General features: G+C 42.3%; 1 protein-coding gene across 10 annotated transcripts in view; it reads left to right on the top strand.

Annotated features, from left to right (window-relative positions):
• The window catches only part of EIF4G3 (eukaryotic translation initiation factor 4 gamma 3), a 419,008-nt gene that overhangs the window by 260,260 nt on the left and 132,950 nt on the right, over positions 1–25,798 (top strand). For 8 of the 10 annotated variants that reach the window (XM_030222062.1, XM_030222064.1, XM_030222065.1 and 5 more), the window contains 2 exons: positions 7,364–7,472; positions 16,376–17,236. In XM_030222062.1, coding sequence (XP_030077922.1) covers positions 7,364–7,472; positions 16,376–17,236 — 970 coding nt within the window. The remainder of the gene's footprint in view (positions 1–7,363; positions 7,473–16,375; positions 17,237–25,798) is intronic. The other 2 variants (XM_030222063.1, XM_030222072.1) reach the window with 1 other exon arrangement.

Raw genomic sequence — 25,798 nt, forward strand, 5'->3', positions numbered from 1 at the left:
CTATCTCATTGACTTCCCATTTCTTAAAGGTTCCCCTTTTCTTCCCGAGGCCAACATAAGGTTATTACATAGTAAATGACGGCAGATAAACACTGTACGGTCCATCCAGTCTCCCCAACAAGATAAACTCATTTTACATGGTATGTGACACTTTATACCTGAGTTTGATTTGTCCTTGCCTTTCTCAGGGCACAGACCATAGAAATCTGCCCAGTACTGTTCTTGTACTAAGTTCTGAAGCTAATATCGAAGCCCCTTAAAATTAACACTCCAGCCCATCCCTATCTATTCAGTCACGATCAGGGCGTAGACCGTAGAAGTCTGCTCAGCTCCCGTTTTGTTTCCAATTACCGGTGTCGCCACCCAATCTTTGCTAAGATTCCACGGAACCATTCCTTCTAAACAGGATTATTCTTTCTTTTAAGACATTAACTGGCCAAGTTTCCTTCATTCAAGACTTGAATTATTTTAATTGGGTCAATCCCTGCTTTCAGTCGCTGAGGGACTATATGTAGTCCCGTTTTTTCAGTAGTGTGGTTGAAGAATGTGAAGTAGGGCATTCTCTGTGGTTGCTTCAGCTCTTTGGAAATCTTAGTATCAGAGTGGGAGGGATTTATGATTTGGAAAATTGGCAAAAGCCTGGTTACTTTTACAGACTTATGCTAGCTGAGGACCCAATGCACAAAGCTTACTGTGCTTGCAGCATTTGCTTTAGCCCGTTTGGAGCTGGCTAAAGCAAACATTTATTTAGTGTCTAATGCACAAAAGGGTTATGCATATGTTTAACTGTTTGCCGTAGCTGCTAACAATAATCCAATGCAAGTGTGTTACTGAGCTCATTAGTATTAAAATGAGCATTCCATGTGCAAAATTTTCCAACAGGTCTGCAGCTGTGGTAAACTCTACTTGCATTTTTCAATAGGAAAACTTGTCCAAGAGTAGGGAACTGAGGGGTGGAGAAACAAGCAGACAGCCAATTGGCTGGGGGAAGCCCCTATGATGTCAGCTGGGGAGGTGGGGGCTTTTAGCAAGGAGGAGATTCCCAAGCAAGGCAAGTAAGCTGCCAGAGGAAGGTAGAGCCAGCATCCGAACACTGCAGAGGAAAGGAGACGGGTACAGTGGAGTCAGCAAGTACTGCAGGGGAAAGGAGAGAGTACAGGAAAGGAAAGAGTACAGCAGCGAGATTCCTGTACATGCATAGAACATGGACACTTATCGAGAGACTGTTCTGCAAAAATACTAGGTGCTTTCCCTGCCAAGCTGCTTGTTGAACTTATGTGAATCTCATTGCATGCAATTTCCTGTAAGCATCACTCGCTGTTTCAAAATTGGTAACTTCTACCAAGGATCTAAACTCTCATGGTTTTTAAAGGGGACTTTTGAGCTGGAATGTTGATGGCAAGTGGAAGGACTAGAGTAAGTATGGTAGATAAGTGGGGTGAGGAGGAATGGTTGGGATGATGAGTATGTGATGAGATAGAGTCTGAGATGGTTGTATAATGATAAACATGTTTTGTCATTTGCTTTGGGTCCAATAGAGGCAATCGGTACAGGCCTTAACCCAGTTTCCTTGAGTTTAGGAGACTACCATAGAGCTTTTTGAAACTTCCCATTATCCTGTTGAGGGATGCATCCTTGGGTTCTCCCTCCAAGATCATCTGGAAACTTAAGTTCTGGTTTACTAGGGCTGTTTTTCTTTTAAGTCTATGGAGGGGGAAAAATCTTACTAAATCAAGGCCTTTGATTTGTGACTGCTTCAGCTATTGCTGTGACCTGAGTCTTTATTAGTGTTTTCCTCTCCCCCCCCCCCCCCCCTTTACTAATCTAACCTTTCTTTCCTGTCTGTCTCCTTACCCCTGTCTTCACGCAGTCTACCTTTCATCCTAACCTGTATCCATGAATCTCTCCCCCCTCTAATCCCTCAACCCTGTCAACTATTTTGTGTTCATTATTCTCCCTTTCTTTCAATCCATCCCATTCCTACCAGTCTTTCTGATCTGTCAGCCCCCTCTCCCATCTTTGCTCCTCCAGTTTCAATCACCCATCCCCCTGCTAGTTGTTCCCCCTTCCCCCAACACATTCCACTTCAGCCAATCCCAACAGCCACTCCTGCCACTTTGTTGTATTGCCGCCTTTGAAGATTGTAACTGCCACTCTGCGCAGTTTACCCCGAGGATTTGCATCATTTTTTATCTTTTGTTTTTGAAAATACTGTTTCTAGCAAAGTTTTGTGCTTTGGATGTTTTGGTTTTTGGTCCATTTTCAGAAATAAATTTAAACAAAAATACGGCCAAGTGAAAAACGTAGAAAATCAGGACATTGGGATGTAGGAGAGGCCAGCATTTGTAGTAGATTGGTCTCCCAGAAATACCAAGAGATAAATGGGGCACTGTAGTCGACTTCAAAAATATGCTCCCAGGTACACATCTCACTGTTGCTCCCTTATCTTGTCTGCTGACCTCCCCCCCCCCCCCCCCCCCCAAAACCCACTGCCCACAGCAGTACACAATAGCACTTATGGGTGAAGGGGGCACCTATATGTGGGTACAGTGGGTTTCTGGTGAGTTTTGGAGGGCTCTCAGTTTCCACCACAAATGTGACAGGTAGAGGGAGATACGGACCAGATTACCCCACTCCATAGTGCACTGCACTGACCACTACACTACTCCAGGGACCTGCATGCTACTCTAATAGACCTGGCTCTAACATCTGAGGCTGTCATAGAGGTTGCTAAATCATATTTGTATTCACATTTGTGGGGGGTGGGAGGGGATCAGTGACCACTGGGGGGGATATTGGGGGGTCACCGCTGATTCCCTCCAGTGGTCGTCTGGTCATTTAGGTTACCCTTTTGTGCCTTATTATAAAAACAGGTCTAGCTCAAAACGTCTTAGTTTTAGTCCTGTGTCGTAGCATTTATTTGGAGCACTGTTGTGCAAAATCATAAATGCATTACTTGCAATCCCAGCACAAATAAAAGAATACAAAGAATAGCCACCCCACTCCCCTCAGGACTACCTTACAATCCCTGATGGTCTAGTGATGTAGTCAGGGAAAGCGGGACTAGTGCTGGGCAGACTTATACGGTCTGTGCCGGGGCTGGTGGTTGGGCGGCGGGGATAGTGCTGGGCAGACTTATACGGTCTGTGCCAGAGCCGGTGGTGGGAGGCGGGGATAGTGCTGGGCAGACTTATACGGTCTGTGCCAGAGCTGGTGGTGGGAGGCGGGGTTGGTAGTTGGGAGGCGGGGATAGTGCTGGGCAGACTTATACGGTCTGTGTCAGAGCTGGTGGTTGGGAGGCGGGGTTGGTGGTTGGGAGGCGGGGATAGGGCTGGCCAGACTTATACGGTCTGTGCCCTGAAGAGGACAGTACAAATAAAAAAGTAGCACATAGGAATTTATCTTCTTGGGCAGACTGGATGGACCGTGCAGGTCTTTTTCTGCCGTCATCTACTATGTTACTATGTTAATAAGGGCAGCCATTTTGAGAACAAAGTCCAAATGAGCAGGATTAACTGGGATCACTCCTGCCACAACTATACCCCTAGCCTACCAGGGATAGTAAGATAGGTTTTGAGGGTTGGGGGGAAGGGGCAACTCCTGTTTGAGGGAGAGAGTGGAGGGTGGGCAGGAGACAAATGGTTCAAAGCACAATTGTTTGGCTTCCACTGAAAAGTCATTTTAAGTGGAACCAAAAACATGGCCGAAAATTAGAATAAATTTTCAGCGAACCAAAGCCAGGCAGAAAAAGGATTTTGAGTTGGTGCCGTAACTGAAACCGTAATTCGGTTGGCCTACTGAGCCAGGTTTTGGAGACTGTATCAGCTGACCAATTATGCAACCATAAAAAATGCCTGGCTCAGAGCACCATCCCTCTCACAGAGGTCCGTATCAAGTCATAGAGGGCATGCCTCCAGATAAACTACTTGCACTGGCTATTCTTCATCCTTCAAAGGAGAAGGCCCTTGACCCAGCTCAAGCCAGCTCAAGCAAACTCTAAAAACGGGAACTGCAGATTTCAACTTGGAGCCCCAGAGCCAAAACATCAAATGTTTTCTTTAGCACTGTCTTCAAATGTCTATCCTGCTTGATGTTCGATACTGAGTGACCTTTCGCTGGTATGGTGGTTCTCTTGGTGTAACTGCCATTACTATAGTGTTGACCTTCAACTATTTGAAGTTTTTCTTCTCCTCTGGCATTAATGGGTAGAGCTTCGACCATGACTCTGCCTACCTTGAGTCCTGCCTTTTGATAGTATCCCACTCAAAAAGATATAAGAGCCTGAATGGCCTGATGTGAAAGGCCTTTGAAGGCTTTCTAATACCATCCAATATGGGTACCAATACAATCAAAATACTCGGCTTCTAGGGCCTTAGCAATTATCACAGTTTCATCTGTTTTACAGAAGCCGGAGTGATGATTAAAACATTTTCATCTTTCCTTCCGAAGACGGCCTCTTACTCATTATTGCAGGTAGCGCTTCTCTTTTAAAGAACAGTATCACTATAGGATCATCTCTCTCTCCACTGGGAGCTCTGCAAGGGTTCTTCAGGGCTGCAGTTCTCATTTTCAAAGTGAGAGAAAAATTGTTGTCCTTGTTGCTTTTAGTGGCAAACTGATGTTTTTTTTATTGTTTAGAAAGAACTGCACCTAGTAGGAAGGGGGTACTCAGTTTCCTCTGAGTTAATCCCCCTTTTGAAATTGATAATCCTCCTTTTTTCTTTTTTTTTTTTTTTATATCTAAAGGGGTTAAAAGGTCATGGATTTGATATACTGCCTTTTTATGGTGCAGCCAAAGTGGTTTATATGTGTATATATATATACAGGTACTTTCTCTTTTCTTAGTGGAGCAATGGAAGGTTAATTGGCTTGCTCAGAGTCAAAAGGAGCTGCAGCGGAAATCGAGCTTGGTTCCTCAGGTTCTCATTTCACTGTACTAACTATTAGGCTGCTCCTAAAACCTAAAGCCCCTTGAGGTAAATTCGGATCCACTTCACCAGGGTTCAAGAGCTAGTCTCACAGATCACAGGGGCTGCATGATTCACTACTGAGGATGATATACAATGCACTTCTAGCTCTCAGGACTTTGTTCTCTGTCTGCATCCCAGCTGGTTGACGGACGGACATAACCCCACAGGTCTGGGACTGGTCTGGTGAGCGTGACAAGGAAATTCACATTCCGACTGAGTTAATTTATACAAGTGTATTTGCACGGATTAAGTTACTGTTTCACCTAAGAAAAGAGTTTTGAAAATTGCCTTCAAGAAGTGATGTGACCACATGGGGAGAGTCACCCATGCCTTCTCAATTTTATTTATTTTATTATTATTAGCATTTGTATAGCGCTACCAGACGCACGCAGCGCTGAACAACTGACACAGAGAGACAGTCCCTGCTCAATAGAGCTTATAATCTAAAAATACAGACAAGACAATTAAGGGCGAGGAAGTACTGGGTGAGAAGGAACAAGGGGAGGGCAATTTTCCCACCTATTTGCAGGTTCGTGTGGCTTATATAGTATCATACAGGCGATCGCCAATATCGGTATGAAAAAATACAGAGTGATGTTGTAGTAGAGTACAGTTCATGTGTTGCAGATACGTTAGGGAATCATAAAGGGGAAGAGTTAAGTTATGTCCAGTACAAGCTTTGGTTTCGTTGTGTTGCAGGGTTAAGGCATTTGAATTGGATCGTTAGGGTATGCCTTTTTGAACAGGTAAGTTTTTAGTAATTTCTGGAAATTTAGGTGGTTTTGTTGTTTTCACAGTGCTTGATAATGCATTCCGTAGTTGTGTACTTGTATAGGAAAAGCTGGATGAATAAGTTGATTTGTATTTGAGTCCTTTGCAGCTTGGGTGGTGGAGATTTAGGTAAGTTCGTGTAGATCTTGATGCGTTTCTGGTTGGTAGGTCTATGAGGTCTGTCATGTATTCAGGGGCATCTCCGTAGATGATTTTATGAACCATGGTGCAGATTTGTGTTCTTTGATTGGCAGCCAGTCCAGTTTTTCTCGTAGGAGTTTGGCACTTTCGAATCTCGTTTTTCCAGATATAAGCCTGGCTGCTGTGTTTTGAGCAGTTTGAAGTTTCTTTAGGATTTGTTCTTTGCATCCCGCGTAGATTCCATAGCAGTAGTCTAGCTGACTTAGTACCATGGTTTGTACCAAGTTACAAAATATTTCCCTTGGGAAAAACGGTTTTACTCGTTTGAGCTTCAACATTGATTGGAACATTTTCTTTGTTGTGACTTTCACGACTCTCCAGTGTGAGATTACGGTCAGTTGTAACTGTGAGAATTTTTAGACTGTCTGAGATAGGGAGGTTGTGATCTGGGGTGATTATGTTGGTGGGTTTGTTTGTGTTGTATTGGGATGAGACAATGCGTTATTTTTCTGTGTTAAGTTTTAGTTGAAATGCGTTCGCCCATGAGTTCATGATGTTTAGGCTGAGTTTGATTTCATTGGTGATTTCTGCTAGATCATGTTTGTAAGGGATGTATATTGTGACATCGTCTGCGTAAATGAAGGGGTTAAGGCCTTGATTGGATAAGGACTTGGCTAGTGGGGTCATCATTAGGTTGAAAAGGAGTGGTGATCCTTGGGGTACTCCACAGTCTGCTTTCCATGGTGAGGATGTGTTTGAATTCACTTGATATGTTCTAGTGGTTAGGGAAACCCTTGATCCAGCTAAGTACACTTCTGCCAATTCCGAAGTATTCTAGGATGCTTAGTAGTATATTATGGTTTACCATGTCGAACGCACTAGACATGTCGAATTGTAGGAGAAGTACGATTTTTGCCTAATGCAATTTCTTGTTTGAATTTGGCTAAGAGAGTAATTAGTACTGTTTCGGTGCTGTGGTTGGCGCGAAATCCTGATTGTGATTCGTGTAGTATTGAGAATTTGTTTATGTAATCAGTAAGTTGTTTGGTTACCATGCTTTCCATCAAGTAATTTGCTTACTTGCTCTTACAAGTCTTTATTCGAATTCAAATAACACTGTCAGCCTCATTAGGGTCCTGAGCACTAAGTATCCCTTTCTACTGTTTTGCTGATATAAAATATCTTGGAACCCAGTTTTTGCCATATGTATAAAGGGGTAAGTTTTGGAAGAAACCAGATAAGCACAATTGTTTTCACCTCTCTTCATAGTAATTGGGTTTCCTTCTCCTTGTGCCTTCTTCCTTTGTACTCTTCTCATATACTTTGAATTCCTTTGTTTGGTCTGCATGATTTCTGAATTCTCTGTCCTTTTTTGTGTTTCCTGCCATTGTTCTATTTTCCTCCTCTTATCAGCTTCTGTTGCATCTTAATTGCTTTTATGTCCAAACACTCATCACCCGTTTTTGTACTTCGTATCCCAGCAGCTTTCCAGCCAGGTCCCTGAGCCAGGTCCTGTGGTTTATAGGGCTGTGGAGAGTGAACATATTGCAGCCAGCACCTCTTTCACTGCGACTAGTGAACTGAAGCAAGGTTTGTGCATGGATTCTTGCCTTTCATTTGTCTTTCTAATTTGTCTAGTTATAAGTAACGTCCCTACTTCTGCTCTAAGACCTGTGGAAATAAAATAATATTGATTTTATAGAGGGAAGTTATTCAAACAGAATTAGCTGGCTATTTAAGAGTTGTGGAAATTTCTCTTGCTGAGAAACTAAGATTCTGCTGCAGAAAGCCTTGTAGAGTAGTTTTGACGTGTGGCTTTACTGCAAACTGTCACTCCAAAGCAACTGTGGCATGATACAAGCAATGAGCATGCAAATGACTTCCGCAGCTCGTTGTGATTGGCTCAAGCACTGACAGGAATGGTGAATTTTTTTTTTTTTTAATTTATAGTTGGTCATTAGCCCAATCTCCCTCCCCTCCTACCTGACTCCCCTTCTCTGCGAAAATTTAAAAAGAATTAAATTTGCCACACCCCCACCTGGAACATAAGAACATAAGCATTTCCATACTGGGACAGACCAGAGGTCCATTAACACCAGTATCCTCAATGGAGAGTTTACAAGTTAGGTGAGACTTTCAATTTAAAAGAATTATTACAGAGTAAATATACTTCTTAGCCTCTGCTTAGTCGTTTGGGATTTATTAACCGTGTTTATGAAGAGAATTGCTGAAAATGGTGTACAGCTTGACAGAAAATTTACAATATCATAATAAGATGACCAAATATAAGGATGCATACAATCAATGAATCACCTTATAGATGACAAATTGAATCCTAGTATATAGCTGGAGTTGGGAACGTTTATACACAGAGGGCCGCATGGATGTCAGTACTACCCCGTGCGGGCTGCAACATTACGTTATGTTGGTACCAGAAATGCAGAGAGCTCCATAGAATTTATGTGATAAGTACAAATTTAACTAAAAACAATAGAAATAAACTTTTGAGGAGTCCTAAATTCATCCGCTTATGTGGGTGCTGGTTGCATAACAAAAAAACAACAACCCAAAAAACAGAGGCTGTGTCTTCCCACCCCTGCAATTCCTGGTGCTCCACTCCTGCTCCTAGTAGCCAGCACTGGAACAATTAGCCCTGACTATTCAGGTCCGCTGCCTGCACAAGGCCTGGCACTGAATATCCAGGCCTAATTTAGTCAGTGACATTCAAAGTTTAAAAAACACTGACCACTGCCAGCTGAATATTAACCCGAATTCTTTTTGGCTGCTGTTATGGTCTGGCAGTACATTGCCACATGTTGATCCAGGAAGATGTTTCCTCACTTCCTGTTACCTCTGCTCACCATCAGGCTCCACCCAATGTTCCACTATAAGTATTGACATCAAGGCAAATAGTGATAGTGCAGCTAATTCTTGGAACTCATGCACTGCTTAGTGGTGGTCTTTCGGCACCAGAAACTTGAAAGGCTTCGGAGTCTTTCGGCAATATCAGTATTGAATGCAGCAGGAAGGAAGCTCCTCCGACATCTGGATTCCAGCAGTCACTGAGGTCTTGACGTCTGGCTAAGCATGGACTCAGACCTCTCTTGGAGGGGTTCTTTGAAGAAGAGGACTCCACTGATTTTCTCTTGGACCCTCCTCCTTGTCAGGAAAAGCGATAGTTCCGTCCAAATGACCTCTCCTCTCCTTTCCTGATTATGTACTGACAATAGCTGACGCTATCCTGTTTCATTTAAAAGGTGAGAAGGAATACAGTGTTGAAACTGTATATCCTTCAGTTCCTCAAGTCATTACCCTTCCCCTCCCCTCCCAAACCCAAGGAAAGTGTGACAGTGGCTGATCACAAAATCCTGTGATAGTACAAAATGAGAATGCAGGAGGCCACCCGCTATATATATTTTTTGAGAGACACTGTATCATTTGTTTATTGTATTTGACATACCGCTCCATCTGACAAGAAAATACACAAATAGACATGAACACTTGTGCAACTACATCCTCAGTAGCCCAGTAGCAAGCTTGTTGAAAAAAATATGTTTTTAGTAATCCCTTAAATTTATAAAAAGATTCCTCTGCACGCCGGGTGGGGACACACCGTTCCAGAGATTTGCTGCCAAAAAATAAAAAGCAGATTTTCTTGTAGACTCATAGTGGGCTTATGTTGGGCCTGGTAATACAAGGTGGTCTCGTTGCACCATGGCATGATATAGAAGTAGTATGTTATTCTGTGTTTGATTCTTGATTCCTTTCCTAATACTTGTCTTTAAATAGTAACTGCCACACTAGATCAGACTAAAGGTGCATCAAGAGCAGTATCCTGTTTCCAACAGTGATTGATCCAGGAATGCAGAAAAATACTTACCTAAAGGATAAGCAGCGACTTTCCGCAAGTCTACGTCATTAGTAATTCCAAAGTTTTCCTCCAGGAACTTGCCCAAACTGATTGTACTACTTCTCCCAGCAATGAATTCCATAGTCTTTGTACTTTTTGGAAAAAAGTTAACAAGTGACTTGTATTTACCCTTTACTTTACATTCCTGGGGGGGGGGGGGGGGGGGGGGTAGACCTCTATCGTTTCTCACCTCAATGGTTCCTTCACATCAGGCTGATGAGCCCTATTGTCTGTCCTTTCTTCATAGAATAATCTTTCCATTCCTATTAACATTTTAATTATCCTTCTCTGTAACTTTTCTAATTCCACTTTATGATATGGTGACTAGAATTGCACACAGTGCTCAAGATGCAGGCTCAGCGTGGAGTTTTATTCTGCCTTCTTTTCCTTACCTTTGCTTTTTTTGATGTCATCATCACACAATGAGCAGAGGATTTCAACATTTTGTCTGTCATGATACCTGGACCCTTTTTCTGGGCAGTGGTGACCGGTATGGAACCTTGCATTGTGCGAGTACATTTTGGATGTATTTTTCCTTGTATGTATTACTTGCACTTGTCTACATTAATTTTCATCTGCCATAAGGTGGCCTTGCAGTTTCTCAACATGTTCAAGTAATTTGGTGTCTACAGATTTGATCACATCACTTATTCCCTTTTCTAGATTATTTATAAAAATGTTAAAAGGTACTAGGGCACTCCACCATTTACCTTTCTACATTGAGACAACTCTGTCCAATCTTGATGCTAATTCTCAGTCTACAGTAGGACGTTGTTACCTCGTATCCCACGACTTTCATTTTCTTAGGAGTGTCATTAGAGACTTTGCAACTGGATTTTCAGAAGTTTGATGCTGTATCAACCAGTTCACCTTTATCTGCCCAAATATTAACCCCTTAAAAATGTAGTGTGTTGGTGAAGCAGTACTTTTCTTGAGAAAAACCGTATTGGCTAAGTTCCATTATACCATGCTTATGGCATAATTATACCATATGGATATAAAATAATTTTCTTTCTACCTTTTTGCCTGACACTATCATTCATCAGTTTATAGTTTCCCAAATTACCCTGGAGCCCTTCTTAAGAATTGACATTACATTGGCCACCCTCCAATTGTTAGGTGCAGTAGATGATTTTAATGATGGCTCATAAATTATTACTAATAGGTTTGCAATTTTTTTTTAGTTCTTTCAGAACTGGGATATATAGCATTGATTTGCTGCTCTTTAGTATGTCCTGTTAGCTAGCAAACTGCACTTCCTTTGCTTAGCAGTCATGTCAAGGCTCACTATGAGAGCATGGATGCGTCGGTCACCACTTGAGAACAGCCTCTTGAGTTGATTTATAGTCATCTCAGTATTGTTTGCAGAGGGATTCATGATGTTGCAATCGTTTTCATCAGTCTGTACTGTAGAACCTTTGAGGATTGGAATCCAACTCCATCCCATTTACTTTTAAATAAACTGAAAATGGCTTGTTGCCACCAAAAACAATGTCGCTGGCTGTTGGCATTATCTTTTCCATTTTTCCTCATTTTGTTAACCTGTAACTGAGAAGTCTTGCTTGTGAGGAGTTAACATCCTTGTCCTTGGAGAAAGCAATTTACCTGTGAATAGGTCGTCTCTTTGGATAGCAAGATTCAAGTTGTCTCAATTAGCACTTTAAAAATTGGGGATACCCCTGAGTGATGTGGAAGAGGCACAGTGGTGTCTCAAACTTCTAGAATTTTTCTGAGATGTGAGAAGCTTTTTTTCCCACTCAGGTTCTCAGATGTTCTAGAGAATGCCTTATTCAGGTAAGTAACTTTAATTATATTGAGGCACAGAAAGTAAATTTAATTTCATTACACAGTTATTGTCTTCCATAATGTACAGGATTCATCTTGAATGGCAGTTGTTTTACATTGTGTTAGAAGTTTCTTGATACACCTACTGTGCTGCTTCTTGAGGGCCTAATAAGGTTTTGAGGGAACAGTAGACCTAGAATTTCCCTAAATTTGGAGGCAAAACTAAGTTTAAATCAGAATATTTCCCCTTCCCCCAAAGGCTGTTTAGAATTATATACTATGTTCCACAAGCATTCTGCATCTGATGTGGATTTTTGTCCTTGAAAGCTTGTGTCTGGACAGATCTGTTAGTCTTGAAGGTGCCACTCAGTTTAACACAGCAAATCCTCTGGAGCTCTTGTTCACAAATATGAATTTTTTTATTTTTAGAGGTCTTTATTGACATCACGATGAGCAACCTGTCAAAGATGTACTAAATATGTACAAAGCAAAGTACTATATAGAAACATTACAATTGAGCACAGTCAAACACCTCTGAAAAAATGGGGAACAGCAAACAATGATCAAGGAAGTTACCAACCTCTAGTCATTTGAAGTGGGTGTTTTTTTTTTCAAAATTATCTCTGTTCTCCCCCCCCCCCCCCCCCCCCCCCCCCCAACAGAACCCCCATGAACTAGATAACGGGAACAAGGAAAGCAAAAACACCTGACACAGAAAATTCCTATGTCTCCCCACAAAGAAAAAGGGAAAATGTACTGAACAGGGGAAGGGAAAAGAAAATGGGACATAAACCGGGTCCTTATCCTTTCCTATTTTGACAAAGTGCACCTGCGCTCAGAAAGCAGGCGCTCCATATCACAGATATGCCAAAGTTTAGTCAACCATTTAGTGAGTGAGTGGCGCTGAAACCATCTTCCGCTGGCCAGCCAGTGTGAGCCTAGTAGCACTTTTCGCCAATTTCGTTGGGCTCCAAGTCAATTCTAACTGAGTTTTGTTGAAGAGGTAAACTCTGACTCCTATTGTAGGGAACGTCCTATCCAGTGTTGCAATCTATACTGAATAAGCAGTAGCTTTTTTACAGCTCCACCAGATAGGTCCACAATGTCCTCACAATCCCTTGAGCGCTCAGAAGAAACCCGGGGGAAGATCTGCTGCAATTTAGAAGGTGTAAGGTACCACCGGTATAAAACCTAAGCCACATTTTCTTTTATATTTACAGCTAGTGAATTCTTAGCCAAGGTCTTTTCCAGTGTATCCCACTCAAGCTCTTGATATTGAACCCCCAATTCCCTTTCCCAGTTCACATGATGTAGGCAATAAGGACACTTCCTCAAATACCTATAAAGACAGGAAAGAAAATGTATAAGCTGAATGTATGCGTAGGAGTCTTGTTCAGGGAGCCCTTAGGTTTCTGCAAGGACAGTGAAAGGAACTAGCCTCTCCACCATCAAACAGCTGTTCCCAAGTGGATAATACCTTAGACTCTTATGATCCAACATAAATACCTGATCTCTGCAACACAACAAAACTAAAGAACGTAATGGACATAACACAAATCTTCCGTTAGTCGATGCCCTAATGTGGTTGAACTATATCTTACCACAACATCACAGTGTATTTATTCACACTGGAGTCTGCAAAGGCCTCTCCGGTACTATGTAAGCCACATTGAGCCTACAAATAGATGGGAAAATGTGGGATAGAAATGTAACAAATAAATAAACAAACAGTTGTGTTTGCTCGGATTCCATTATCCCTGAGGGAAGCAGTGCATTGTTAGTGATAGGAGTGTAACATGCAGTGCTTTTTTTGTAGAAAAAAAGGTGCCGGTACTCATTATGGGCGGGGTCACCACATATGGCTCCACCCCTATGATAGCCACACCCACATTAACCACACCCCCTATACCAGCCATGGCGCAGATAAACAGACATCATTGAAAATATTACAGTACTATAGGAGAAAAAAATAACGTGATTTTTTTTCATTATAAATAATCTCTGTAAGCTCTTACAGCTCCAGTATACCCAGTGCAAAATAAGACAGCCAATGTAAATTCTCAAATTGGACATATTACAAACATTAAAATGAAAATAAAATGATTTTTTTCTACCTTTGTTGTCTGGTGACTGTTTTTCTTTCCATATTGGTCCCAGTCTGTGATTCTCCTTTCCTTTATTTTCACTTAACTCTTCTGTGCCATTTGTCATTTTTGTCTCCTTTTTCTTTGCTTTCTTCAATATTTTTCAGGCTCTCTCTCTGTCCAGATTTAATTCATTCTTACTATCCATTCTTTAATTTCCTTCATCTACCTGTGGCTTTTCATCTTTTCCTCACCCTTGTTCTCCCCATGCCCCTTCCTCTATTCCCCTTTTCCATCCAGCAGCTCTGCTTTCTCTCCCCATCCTTCCAGTGTCTCCCCTATTTCTTTCTGCATTCTTCCATCCAGCGTCTTCCCTCTTTCTCTCCCTATCCTTCCGTTTTCCCTCTCTCTCTCCCCATCCTTCCATCTGTTTTTCCCTCTCTCTCCCCATCCTTCCATCTGTTTTCCCCCTCTCTCTCCCCATCCTTCCATCTGTTTTCCCTCTCTCTTTCCCCATCCTTCCATCTGTTTTTCCCTCTCCCCAATCCTTCCATCTGTGTTTTTCCCTCTCTCTCCCCATCCTTCCATCTGTTTTTCCCCTCTCTCCCCAATCCTTCCATCTGTTTTCCCCTCTCTCTCCCCAATCCTTCCCTCTGTTGTTTTCCCTCTTTCTCTCTCTCCCCAATCCTTCCCTGTTGTTTTCCCTCTTTCTCTCTCTCTCCCCATCCTTCCATCTGTTTTTCCACTCGCTCCCCAATCCTTCCATCTGTTTTCCCCTCTCTCCCCATCCTTCCATCTGTTTTCCCCTCTCTCCCCAATCCTTCCCTCTGTTGTTTTTCCTCTCTCTCCCCAATCCTTCCCTCTGTTGTTTTCCCTCTTTCTCTCTCTCCCCAATCCTTCCCTCTGTTTTCCCTCTTTCTCTCTCTCCCCAATCCTTCCCTCTGTTGTTTTCCCTCTCTCTCTCTCTCTCCCCAATCCTTTCCTTTGTTGTTTTCCCTCTCTCTCTCTCCCCAATCCTTCCCTCTGTTGTTTTCCCTCTCTCTCTCTCCCCAATCCTTCCCTCTGTTGTTTTCCCTCTTTCTCTCTCTCCCCAATCCTTCCCTCTGTTGTTTTCCCTCTTTCTCTCTCTCCCCAATCCTTTCCTCTGTTGTTTTCCCTCTTTCTCTCTCCCCAATCATTCCCTCTGTTGGTTTCCCTCTCCCTGCCAAGTTTCCCGCGAAGGCGCGAAGTCGCGATGCACGCGGCACCAGCCCCTATTTCTGGCCGCTGCTGCTTCTCCTGTTGAGCAGCAGCGGCCGCTACACAAAGAAAAACAAGATTTAAAAAAAAAAAAAATTGAAACCTAGCTAAACGCGGCACCCCGGCACTGTAGACAGCTGTTAGGCATTGACTGTTGCCCTGCAGCCGCTCCTCCTCTTGCCTCTACGTCACTGCCCCTGGAGGAAGACCCCGGAGGAGCGCAGTGACGTAGAGGCAAGAGGAGGAGCGGCTGCGGGGCAACAGCCAATGCCTAATGGCTGTCTACAGTGCCGGAGTGCCGCGTTTCAGCCAGGTTTGAAGTTTTTTAAAAATCTTTTTCTTTGTGTAGCGGCCGCTGCTGCTCAACAGGAGAAGCAGCAGCGGCCGGAAATGGGGGCTGGCACTGCGTGCGGGACATGGACTCACGGGGCGGGGGGAGCAAAAAAAAAAAGGTGCCGGTACGCCGTACCGTTGCGTACCGGCACAAAAAAAGCACTGGTAACATGAAAGATGATAGTCAGCCTTCAGACAAAGGGAGTCCCAGTAATGAAAAGTAGACTATGTAGACAGACTCTGATCCAAGGGAAACCCATGCAAATGGTGAAAAAGCCACATTAATTGCTGGAACTTCTTGGGGCCTAAAGACACCTGTTAAGGTAAACCCAAAATGTATATGAGTAGGCGTCACAAATATGAATTTTACCATGACAGCCTGTATTGTTAGATACAAGGAATGTTATATCTGCATTTTGAGTGACTTTCATATCGTAGCAAATATCAGTTACATTTTAACTGAAATCCCACAAAGCTGAAACGTGGCAGGAGTCAGCAGTATGAGACTAATTGCCACTTGTCATCTGGTCAGTTTATCTTGTCTTTGGTTTAAAGGCCATTACTGTAGGCCTATCGTGTAAGAGATACCTCCAAGTAATGTAGTAAATGTAAATGATGGCAGATAACGACCACAATGACCCATCCATTCAGCCCAGTGGAGGTTCTTCCCTTCCCCTTACCTTTTGCTTCCTCTGCCTTTCATGTCCGTTCCTGTTAAAACCCAAATCTACTACAGTGGTGGTGGTCTGCCCTCTCCACTAGTTTCAGATCTGTCAAAGGCTATCCAGAGATTAATGTGGAGTATCGGCCAAATGGTTTAGAGTCACTATTTGGTGTTCACATTTCTCATTCAGATGTAACAAAATGGAAAGAGCTAAGTGCTTCATTCCTATTAAGTAATTTTGTTGGCCACTGTTGTCACGCTGTACAACTTCTGCAGTTTTTCAATGCTTTTGCAAAAGGCTGAATAGTGATCACCAGAACATAAAAGCGTGAAAAATTTCCTCATGTTGCTTTGCCACGAGTTTTCATCCTGTTCTGATATTCATAGCGGAGAAGTTTGATCCCAGGTTGTAAATTCTGGATTGAAAATTAAACCCTGTTTCTGTATTAATTTCTTTTTTTTTCCGTTCCTCTTCTAGAAGAGAAGCCAAAACAAGATCCAGTATTGAAGTCTCCTCCAGTCCTCAGGCCACAACTGAGTACGGAAGAAAAGGATCAGACAGACCAGATACCTGCAGCTGCCTATTTGGAAACTAAGCCAGAACTTCCTCTTCCTCCTCTTCCTGCAGCAACAGTATCCGTCAGCACCACCGTGGCATCCACCACCATTGCTCCTGCAGTTGCTGGTCTTGTAGCTCCTATTGCTGTTCCTAGTAAACCTACTTTCCCAACAGATTCTGTGGACAGATGTGATTTCACTGCTTCAAAAGAGGAGAAAACACTTTCCCCTGAGCCTGTGCCCTGTAGGGAATTACCGCAGCCCGCAGTAGCAGATGAGCCTAAACCAGATATATGCAAGGAGCCTATTGTTTTTGCATCTAGTGATATTTTAGTGACTGTTAGCCCTAATCTAATTAAAGAAGTGAATGGTTTAAGTGATCAAGTCATTGCAATGGACAGTGTACTAGAAATAGTGGTACCAGAGGAAATGCCATTAACTGTTAAATCGGAAGTTGTAGAAGTCCCCCGAGCAGAAGTGACTGTGGAAAACACGCCATCTTCCATTACATTTCCTACCCCACCCTCTGTTTCTCCGTCTCCTCCTCCTCACTCTCCTTCTCCTTCTCCACCTCCTGTTACTGCTGCTAATATTATCACTACAACTCCGTCACCCTCTCCTCCTCCTGTTCAGGAGGATTTAGAAGAGGAGAAAAGCACAAGAACTTCCCTCAGTGATGATAAAAAAGAGGTTGAAAAGACAGCAGACTTAAAAGCCGAAAGACAACCAGAGGAGAGCATGGTGCCTCAGACCTTGAACTCAAGGAAGAGTCCTGTACAAGGTGAGCCCTCTTCAAACAGTGTTACTGCAGAATAAAGACACAGCTATTAATTTTATTCTATCCCATTAGGTATTTGGTCCCAAAAGGCTGAATCTTTTCCCATCTTAGAAAGCACAGCCAGAAAGGCCTCTGTATTTGTACTCTGCTATTTAGTTACAAGGATTCTTCACTTAGAAATTGAGAGTTTTAAAGCTGAATGCTTCTTTCAGGTTAACTTTGGAGATTAACAGCTGCCCTGTGGTTACATGTAAATACTTTGAGTGGCATTCTAACGATATAATAGAGTACTTGGAACTTCTCTCTTCAAACTTGAAAAGATCTGGTATCCATTGACTTTAGGACACGAGATCCTCTTTAAAAGGCATTGCTAAACATTTTGGAGGAAGTTTTCAAACTCAGTCTGCATACGCTTTGCTCCTGCTTCTGTGCTGATGAAGTTTCAGTGGAAACCAGCTTGCATAAACATGAAAAAACAATCTTTGCAAGTCTTCCTCCAAACTAGAGAATGACACAGGGATGAGGACAGAGCCCGTGGGGACGGGGACAAACTTTGTGCCTGTGTCGTGTTCTACTTTGAAGGCTGTTAATGAACTGGACTGTTATTTATGTATGAGTGATGCAGATTTTTTGGAAAAACAAGCAAACATGCTGGCCACAGCTAGCAAAATTTGCACGGGGGATCCTGTACATTCCTTCTACATGCACATCATCTAAGAAGACATCTTCTATTGCAGGAAGGACTGTGGAAGACAGGAGAGCTAGACTGAATCCTGAGATTGTTGATGACTTAGTCATCCACAGATTAAAAAAATCATAACAGTGCTTCATAGGGCATATTTCTCCCCCGTTGAAGCATACAGAATGGGTTATATTTTGTACTCCTGGATGTTTTAACAGGGTGAATTTGGATTCCTTGGGGTAGTAGTAGTAGAAGGCGGCTATTGTTGGGGTTGGAAGGGCAGAGGGTGGTGGTGGGGTGGGGTCATTATAGTTGCTCGTTATTATTGTTGTCTATTTTTGATAGACAACAGTTACACAGTATATTGTTCCTTTTTATACTTTAATAAAAAGATTTAAGTGCTCAAGGCTTCTGCAGATGAGGACAGGGCCCATGGGGGACAGAACCTGCGGGGACAGAGACAGGGCCTGCAGGGACGGGACAGGAATGGAGACAGAGTCTGCGGGGTTGGGATGGGGACAGAACCCACTGGGACGGGGACAGGTTTTGTCCCTGTGTCATTCTCTACTCCAAACTAAACATATCATGCGTACTAGTGGCTGGGTTGAGGGAAGGCAGTTTTCAAACAAGAAACATACCTTAGTAAATGGCTTATTGTGTTAGAGAAATGATACCCCCTCATTCTTCTCAGTTTCTGCATGGTGGCCATGGACATATATCTCTGCAGGCTGTGGTGTAAAGTTGAACAACTTCTTGTCCCACCAGACTATTGCAGACTTTTGGGTGTGGCTTCTCCTGCCAGCAGATGAAGACTTAGAACCGTATAAGCTGCTCTTACTAGTTTTTAAAGCCTTAGCTTCAAAGGAACCTCTTTACCTATATAGCCTCCTGCTACAGTATACTTCCTCCTGTATTTTTTATTTTTATGAAGTGTTTATTGGTAAATAATACACAAATTCTGAAACAGGACATATCATTCGATTCATGATATAGTCAATGAAATAGCACTCAACACCAGTGCTTCATCAAACAAGTATTAATAACATAATGGCGCTCTAGTTATAAACCAAATGAACGCCTCTTCCTACACTAATACACCTATTAAACTGTTCAGAGTAGCCAAACGAATACTTCAGTCTTTCTTCCTCCTGTATTTTACGCTCACAAGATCAGAATTTGCTCATTGTACCAACCTTAGAAATAATTTCATGATGAGCATACTCATACCTCAATCTTTTCTGTACAAGGGCCATATCTTTGGAATCTTCTGCCAATTTTTTTGCTACTTAGGCATCATTACCAACTTTCAAGATTGACCTTAAAGACGTTTTTATTTCAAAATGCATTTAATTAGTCTCTTCATTTTTCATCCATTATACTGCCTTCTCTAAATTGCTAAGAGATCCCTCTTGTTTGTTCCCCCCACCACCCTTTTTTTTCTAAAATATATGGAGTTCCTCCCTCCTTCCCGCACATTTCAGTGTTTATGTATGTACATACACTAGTACCTCCGACTGGCGGATTGGTAAATCCTAATAAACTTGGAACCATTGACTAAAGATATCATCCTATAGATATCCTGTAAATTCCCAGTCTCCAGCAGATGGTAAACTAGTCATCCTGTGCATTCAGCGGTTAGTCTGGTAGGCTGGGCTTGAGGACGTTGGTGTAGGTTATTGCTAATTTGGTTTTCCCCACTAACCATTTCTTAAAATAAAAGATTTGCAGAGTTGGACCAACTAGACTGCTCCATTTTGCCCTGGAAGTACTGCACCCCGTTGGGCCATCCCCCCACCTCCACAAAGCGCCTCTGGGGTTTCTGGCTGCTTAGTTCCCCTTCCCTAGGGTGGGCATTAAGAGCTCAATATTCAGCATGAATTGACTGGGTAGGAGCAGCGCTAAGCGGGGTCATGGGCTATCTGGAGAGTGCTTCTGAGTATTGGGTCTGTCAGTCTCAGCATTATTGGATAGTGTAGGTGGCAGTCAGGGAGTGCAGAAGAGGCAGAGCCAGATAAAAGGCCGTGGCTAGCTGTTGGGGAGTGCCAGCACTGATTATAGGTGGCAGTCACTGATGTACTAGATTTCAGCACCAATATCCGGTTATGGCTGACCATCTTGGGCTTCATATTGTCCCAATATTGTTTTAGCACTTTTCTTGACTCCTAATGAAATTCTTTTCAACCCATGATAGGCCTGTTTCTCTTTTGCAGGCTATTCTTATTCCAGCAAATGTGCTCTCCAAAGGGCAAATTAGAATTAAAAGTACAAAACTCTTTTTAAAATATTAGACTTCCCAGTAGAGCTGGGCAGAAGGAATGTGATTTCAGATCTCAAGTCTGAAATCTGCCCATCTCGTTAATTCCACAAACCATATATACCTAGTTCAGGAAAAAAACACTTGATAGTCACTGATGCAGTACCACTAGGAATGGTATATTGTTTCATGCAGTCTTAAATCCCTTTGGAAAACACCTTAATGGGTGAGATCTAAGGTTTTGCTTTGAAATTCTTCCCTCCCCCCCCCCCCCCCCCCCCCCCTCCTCTTTGGTCCCTCTTTAGTGTCCGAGGGATAGGGACCTTTTAACCATGTGTTTTGTTTTCTGCATTATACAGTGATGGTGCTTTGTAAATACAAATTTACTGTGGAGTGCTTGTGTTTATAATCTCGTAATCTGGAGAGCTTTTTGATGTGATTCTTCTGGTTCACCATGTAATGAATGCTGTTAAAGCTTTGAATGATCTTTGAATGCTAAAAGAAAATGTGCTGTTATAGAACGGTAGTTCTATTCTGCTCATAACAGAACGCCAACCCAGAAATGGAACAGAGAGGTGGAACTTCTTTTGTAGCTTAATTTCAGCAGTCATGTAATCATTGGACTCCTTGGGAGTGGGGGAATCTCCTAGTGCAAGAAACATGTACCAACTGAAATATTACTTAAATGAACTTTAACTAGAAATTTTTCAAATATTATAACTGACGTTTTCAAAACATCTTCAGATTCTAACTCACTGAAGGTCTGTACTTTGCCAATAGGCTTCTTCAGGGGTTTTATTAACTTCCATACTGTGTATACGCATCAGTAAGATGTATCAAAAGCTTCCCTTTTCAGATATGTGTTTGACCTTCTCTGGTGTACAATTCTGTCAGATTTGACTGTGGGACTAAAGACTTCCAGAGATCAGTTACAGATCCAAAATATTTAAATGGACAATCAGGCTGCAATGGTCTATGTGAACAAGCAGGGGGTATGGGATCCTACCACTTGTTTCAGGAAGCAGTGGGAATGTGGCAGTGGGCCCTCCTTCACGGAGAATGAGGGTTCCCTTCTGCATCCCAGCCTACAGTCCCTGGCCCTTATAGCTTTGATGTTGAGAGCATATAATTCAAATCCTTAGATTTACTGAAGGGTGTCTCTTGCTGGCTTCCAAAAAAGACTCCACTAAGAGGTGTTACTCATTTAAGTGGGGGAGGTTTGCCATCTGGTGTGAGGGCAAGACCTTAAATCCCCTCACTTGCCCTACTGAAAAACTGCTTGAATTCCTCCTGCTCCTCTCTGAGTTTGGTTTAAAAACCAACTTTGTAAGGGTTCCTCTAAGTGCAACTAGTGCTCTTCGCTTCGTGAACAAGCAAGCCCATCTCTGTACAGCCTCTAGTTCTCCTCATGAGAGGTTTGCTATTGACGGAGCCCCCTGTCAAACCTCCAACTGTCATGGGATCTCAACGTTGTCCTCACCCAGCTGATGAAAGCTCTTTTCTAGCCACTTGATTCCTGTCATTTGAAGTATTTCAAATGTGTTTCTGGTGAGGGTCACTTCAGTTGAGTCAGTGACCTTCAATCCCTAGTAGCTGATCCACCTTACACTAAGTTTTACCACAATAAAATAGTTCTCCACACGCATCCTAAGTTCCTTCCTAAGGTAGTGTCCGGAGTTCCATCCTAATCGGTCAATTGTTCTGCCAACATTTTTCCCAAAACGATATTCTCATCCTGCCAAGAGTGTACTGCGTACTTTAGGTTACAGGCGAGCCTTAGTCTTCTATCTGAAGCGGACTAAAATACATAAGACAGTCTACCCAGCTTTTTGATTCTTTTGACCTAAACCGGATGAGGGTAGCCATCAGCAAACACACAGTTTCTAATTGGTAGGCAGATTGCATCTCCTTTACTTATGCCGAGGCCTGGCTGATTCTCTATAGGGTCATGCCAATAATGTAAGAGCCCATGACTATGTTGGTAACCCACTGGAGGTCAGCCTCCATAGATGAGATTTGCAAAGCTATGACATGGTCATCTGTGTACACATTCACATCTCAATTACTGCCTTGAATAGGATACCCGATGTGACTGTTGATTTGGGCAGGTAGTCCTGATGAATTTGTTCAGTGTCTAGAATTCAATTCCCCCTGCCCACCCCAGTTTTCTTTAGTTCCAGGCTGCACCTTCACAACTAATATGTAAATAGTTTCAGGTTAATCAACTTTCAGGCCTTGACATTTCGAGTCCCTGTTGTCCTAGAATTGTTTTTGGTGAATCTTGTAGCTATGGATTCCCAGCTGTGAGAATACAGCTGGCCTGCTTGTCCTTGGAGAAAGCAAAGTTACTCACCTGTAGCAGATGTTCTTTGAGGACAGCAGACCAAGTATTCTCATGTACCTTCCCATCTCCCCTTGGAGTTGTATTCTTTAGCTATCTTATATGACTGAGGGAGGGCACCAGCGTATGCGTGGTGGGACGCTGCTAGAAAGTTCTATAATAATATCACTAGTCAGCATCCACATCGGGCTCTGTCGTATGATATCCATTTGTGAGGTGTGAGGAGAGATGTGATACTCGTATTTCTTGGCCCCATGGATAAGCTTGACTGCAGAAGTGCTTTAATGGACACATTCATAGGTTTTCATGCATGAACTACTTGATTCAGGTCCTGCCACACAGCGTCTTTGTTGGGTTCAAGTTAGGACTTTGACTAGACCAGTCCAAATCGTTAATGTTTCTCTTCAGCCATTCAGATGTAATTTGGGCAGCCTTTATGGAGTTTCTCCCACAATGTACAATGTAGAAAAATTCCTTTGGATAGTTAAGAGAAATGAACAGATTACTTGCTTTTGTATCATTGTCTTGATGCGTAATCCAATTAAATATCAGCTTCAGTTCATAGACAGATAAGACATTCTCCTCAAGAATTTTCTGCTACAGTGCAAATTTCATGGTTCCTTCAATAATGGCAACTTTTCCAGGTCCTGAGGCAGTAAAGCATCCTCACACCATTGCACTACCACCACTACCATGTTTGACTGTTGATATGATGTTCTTACCATGTAATGCTATATTTGCTTTATGCCAAACATAATGGGACTTGTTTTGTCCAAACAGCTGTTCTTTTGACTCATCTGTCTAGAGAGCTCCACTTCTGACCATAGAACATTATACTAAAAGGCTTGGGGAGTATCCAGGGGTGTGGTGAGGGCTTTTATTTTTGGTAAATGTGAGAAGGGCATCGATGTTACTGTTGGATAGCAGCAGATTTTGTCTTGCTACTGTTTGATGTATCTCATTTGTACCCGGTCTTATTGTGGAGTCATAAAAACTGACCTTAGCTGAGGCTAAGAAAGGGCTACGGTTCTTTGGATGTCCGTCTGTGATGTTTTGTGATTTCCTGAATGAGTTATCACTGCACCTTTGTTATTTTGTTAGGCCAGTCACGTCTGGGAAGATTCACCACTGTTCCAGATCTTCTCCATTTGGACATAATGGCTCTCACTTGTTTTGGTGGCGTCCCAGGGCTTCAGAAATGGCTTTATAACTTTTTCCAGACTGATGTATTTCTATAACTCATTCTCATTTCTTTTGGAGTTTCCTTGTCTAATGGCATAGCTTTCTTTTAGAAACTGTGTGATGACAACTACTCTCTTACGGTAAGGTTCAATATATTGGGTTTCTATTGTTAAGCTAGTGCTTACTGCAGCTTAAAAGGGCTTACTACAAGACACGCTAAGGCAACCTGTGGCAAATTCTGAATGTATGTGCACAAACCACACACTAAAAACAATTCTGAAGAGGACAGTACAAATAAAAAAGTAGCACATAGGAATTTATCTTCTTGGGCAGACTGGATGGACCGTGCAGGTCTTTTTCTGCCGTCATCTACTATGTTACTATTCTTTAAATTTTCTGGGCGGGGGCGTGTCTGGGGGCAGAGCATGGTCATATCTGCGCTAATCAGTTCACACATCTACATTGCCATGTGGTGGTGAGGGCTCACATTCTAATTTTTGGTAATCACCATATGTTACTGGCAACATTAATTTGGACAGTGGTTCATCTATTTTCTGGCAGCAGTAAAAATGGCCTTAGCACTAAGACCTCTTTCTACCACAGCTTTGTGAAAGGACCCCATAGCGAGGTTTAAAATCAAAAGGGCTGATTGCAATCAAACCTGTATGTGTTCAGTCAGCTGAATGTAATTATCAATTAAATTTGGTCAGTTGGTTGATGAACTAAGTGGGCAGTTACTTTTCACGTAGGGGGTTGCTTGTTGGATAAGTTTATTCCTTAAATCTGAAACTGTATTGTGTTTACTCGGGTTCTCTTTGTCTAATATTACATTTTGTTTAAAGATCAGAAACTATTTTGTATGATATTATATATGCAATAATGGGGGAATCAGGAGTGGGGGGAAAACTTTCACTTCACTGTAGAACCAAGTTGCTCAGTTCCATTTCTCAAGGGTCACAAATTAGCATGACTTTCAGAATATATTTGTTTACATCTGGTTTAACAGTGTGATTACTTTACATGTTGTGGAAAACAGATGTGGTTGGCATCCTGAAGGACTTTACTGAAGATGCCTGCTTATGATTGACTAGTTGTTGGGATGATATTTTGCCTTGTGCCAAGCTCACTTACCTCTAGCTTCAAAACCATTTCATCTGTGTTAGTAGCTTATATTGCTCAGATTTGACCAGCAGTAACACAGTTAATGATTATAAAAGCAAATTGGCTTATCCAATCTTCCTAATTATGATTCTTCTTTTGGTTTTCTTTGTGTATATATTTATTAATTTATTTTTTGCCTAAAAAGTAAGCAGAGTACAATTTTATAAAAGTATACGTATGAAAACATACTTCAAAACAAATAAGGGAGCATGCTGAAATGTCTGATACTACTATGCCAACACTCAGCTTCAAGCCCCAGGATACACCAAAAAAACACAAATGGATTTTTAAAAGTTTCTTAAATTGCCCTAAATTCTGACAAAAACGGTGGTATCCAGGCCAGTGATTCCAAAAGAGCAGCTGCCCTTGTATCAGCATTTTGTATCTTCCCCAGAGGCACAAACTCTAAGCATTTCGTGTCCACAGACCACAATAAGCCTGCTGGTTGGTACATTTTCAAAATCTGCATAAAGTACCAAGCTGCTGTCCCATATGGGTAAGCATCGGTACTTTAAAATGGCTCCTGCTGGTCACTGCTAAACAAGGCAGTTGCTTCAATATGGGTGTCACATGCATATACTTTGATACCCCAGAAATCACTCGTGCCACTGCATTTTGTATAATCATGAGCGCCTTACAATGTGAAACTGAGACACCCAAGTACAATGGATTATGGTAGTCCAACTTGCTGAGCTCTGAACTACAGTCCTAAAATCATGTACTGACAGCATCAGTTTCAACTTGCTCAACAAATGAAGCTGGTAAAAAGATGAAGATATCTGTCTTATTTGCTCCTGCACACAATGTTATTTTTTTGTATTGTACTCCACTTTGAGATAGTGATCCACAGTGGGCTATGAAATGCAACATTAAACTACCAATCTGTATAGATCAGCATACTGATTCCCATGTGCCAAACCAACATCATCTGCTCTTCATTTCCCA

The sequence above is a fragment of the Microcaecilia unicolor genome, chromosome 13 (genome assembly GCF_901765095.1).
Source record: "Microcaecilia unicolor chromosome 13, aMicUni1.1, whole genome shotgun sequence".
NCBI classification, from domain to species: domain Eukaryota; kingdom Metazoa; phylum Chordata; class Amphibia; order Gymnophiona; family Siphonopidae; genus Microcaecilia; species Microcaecilia unicolor.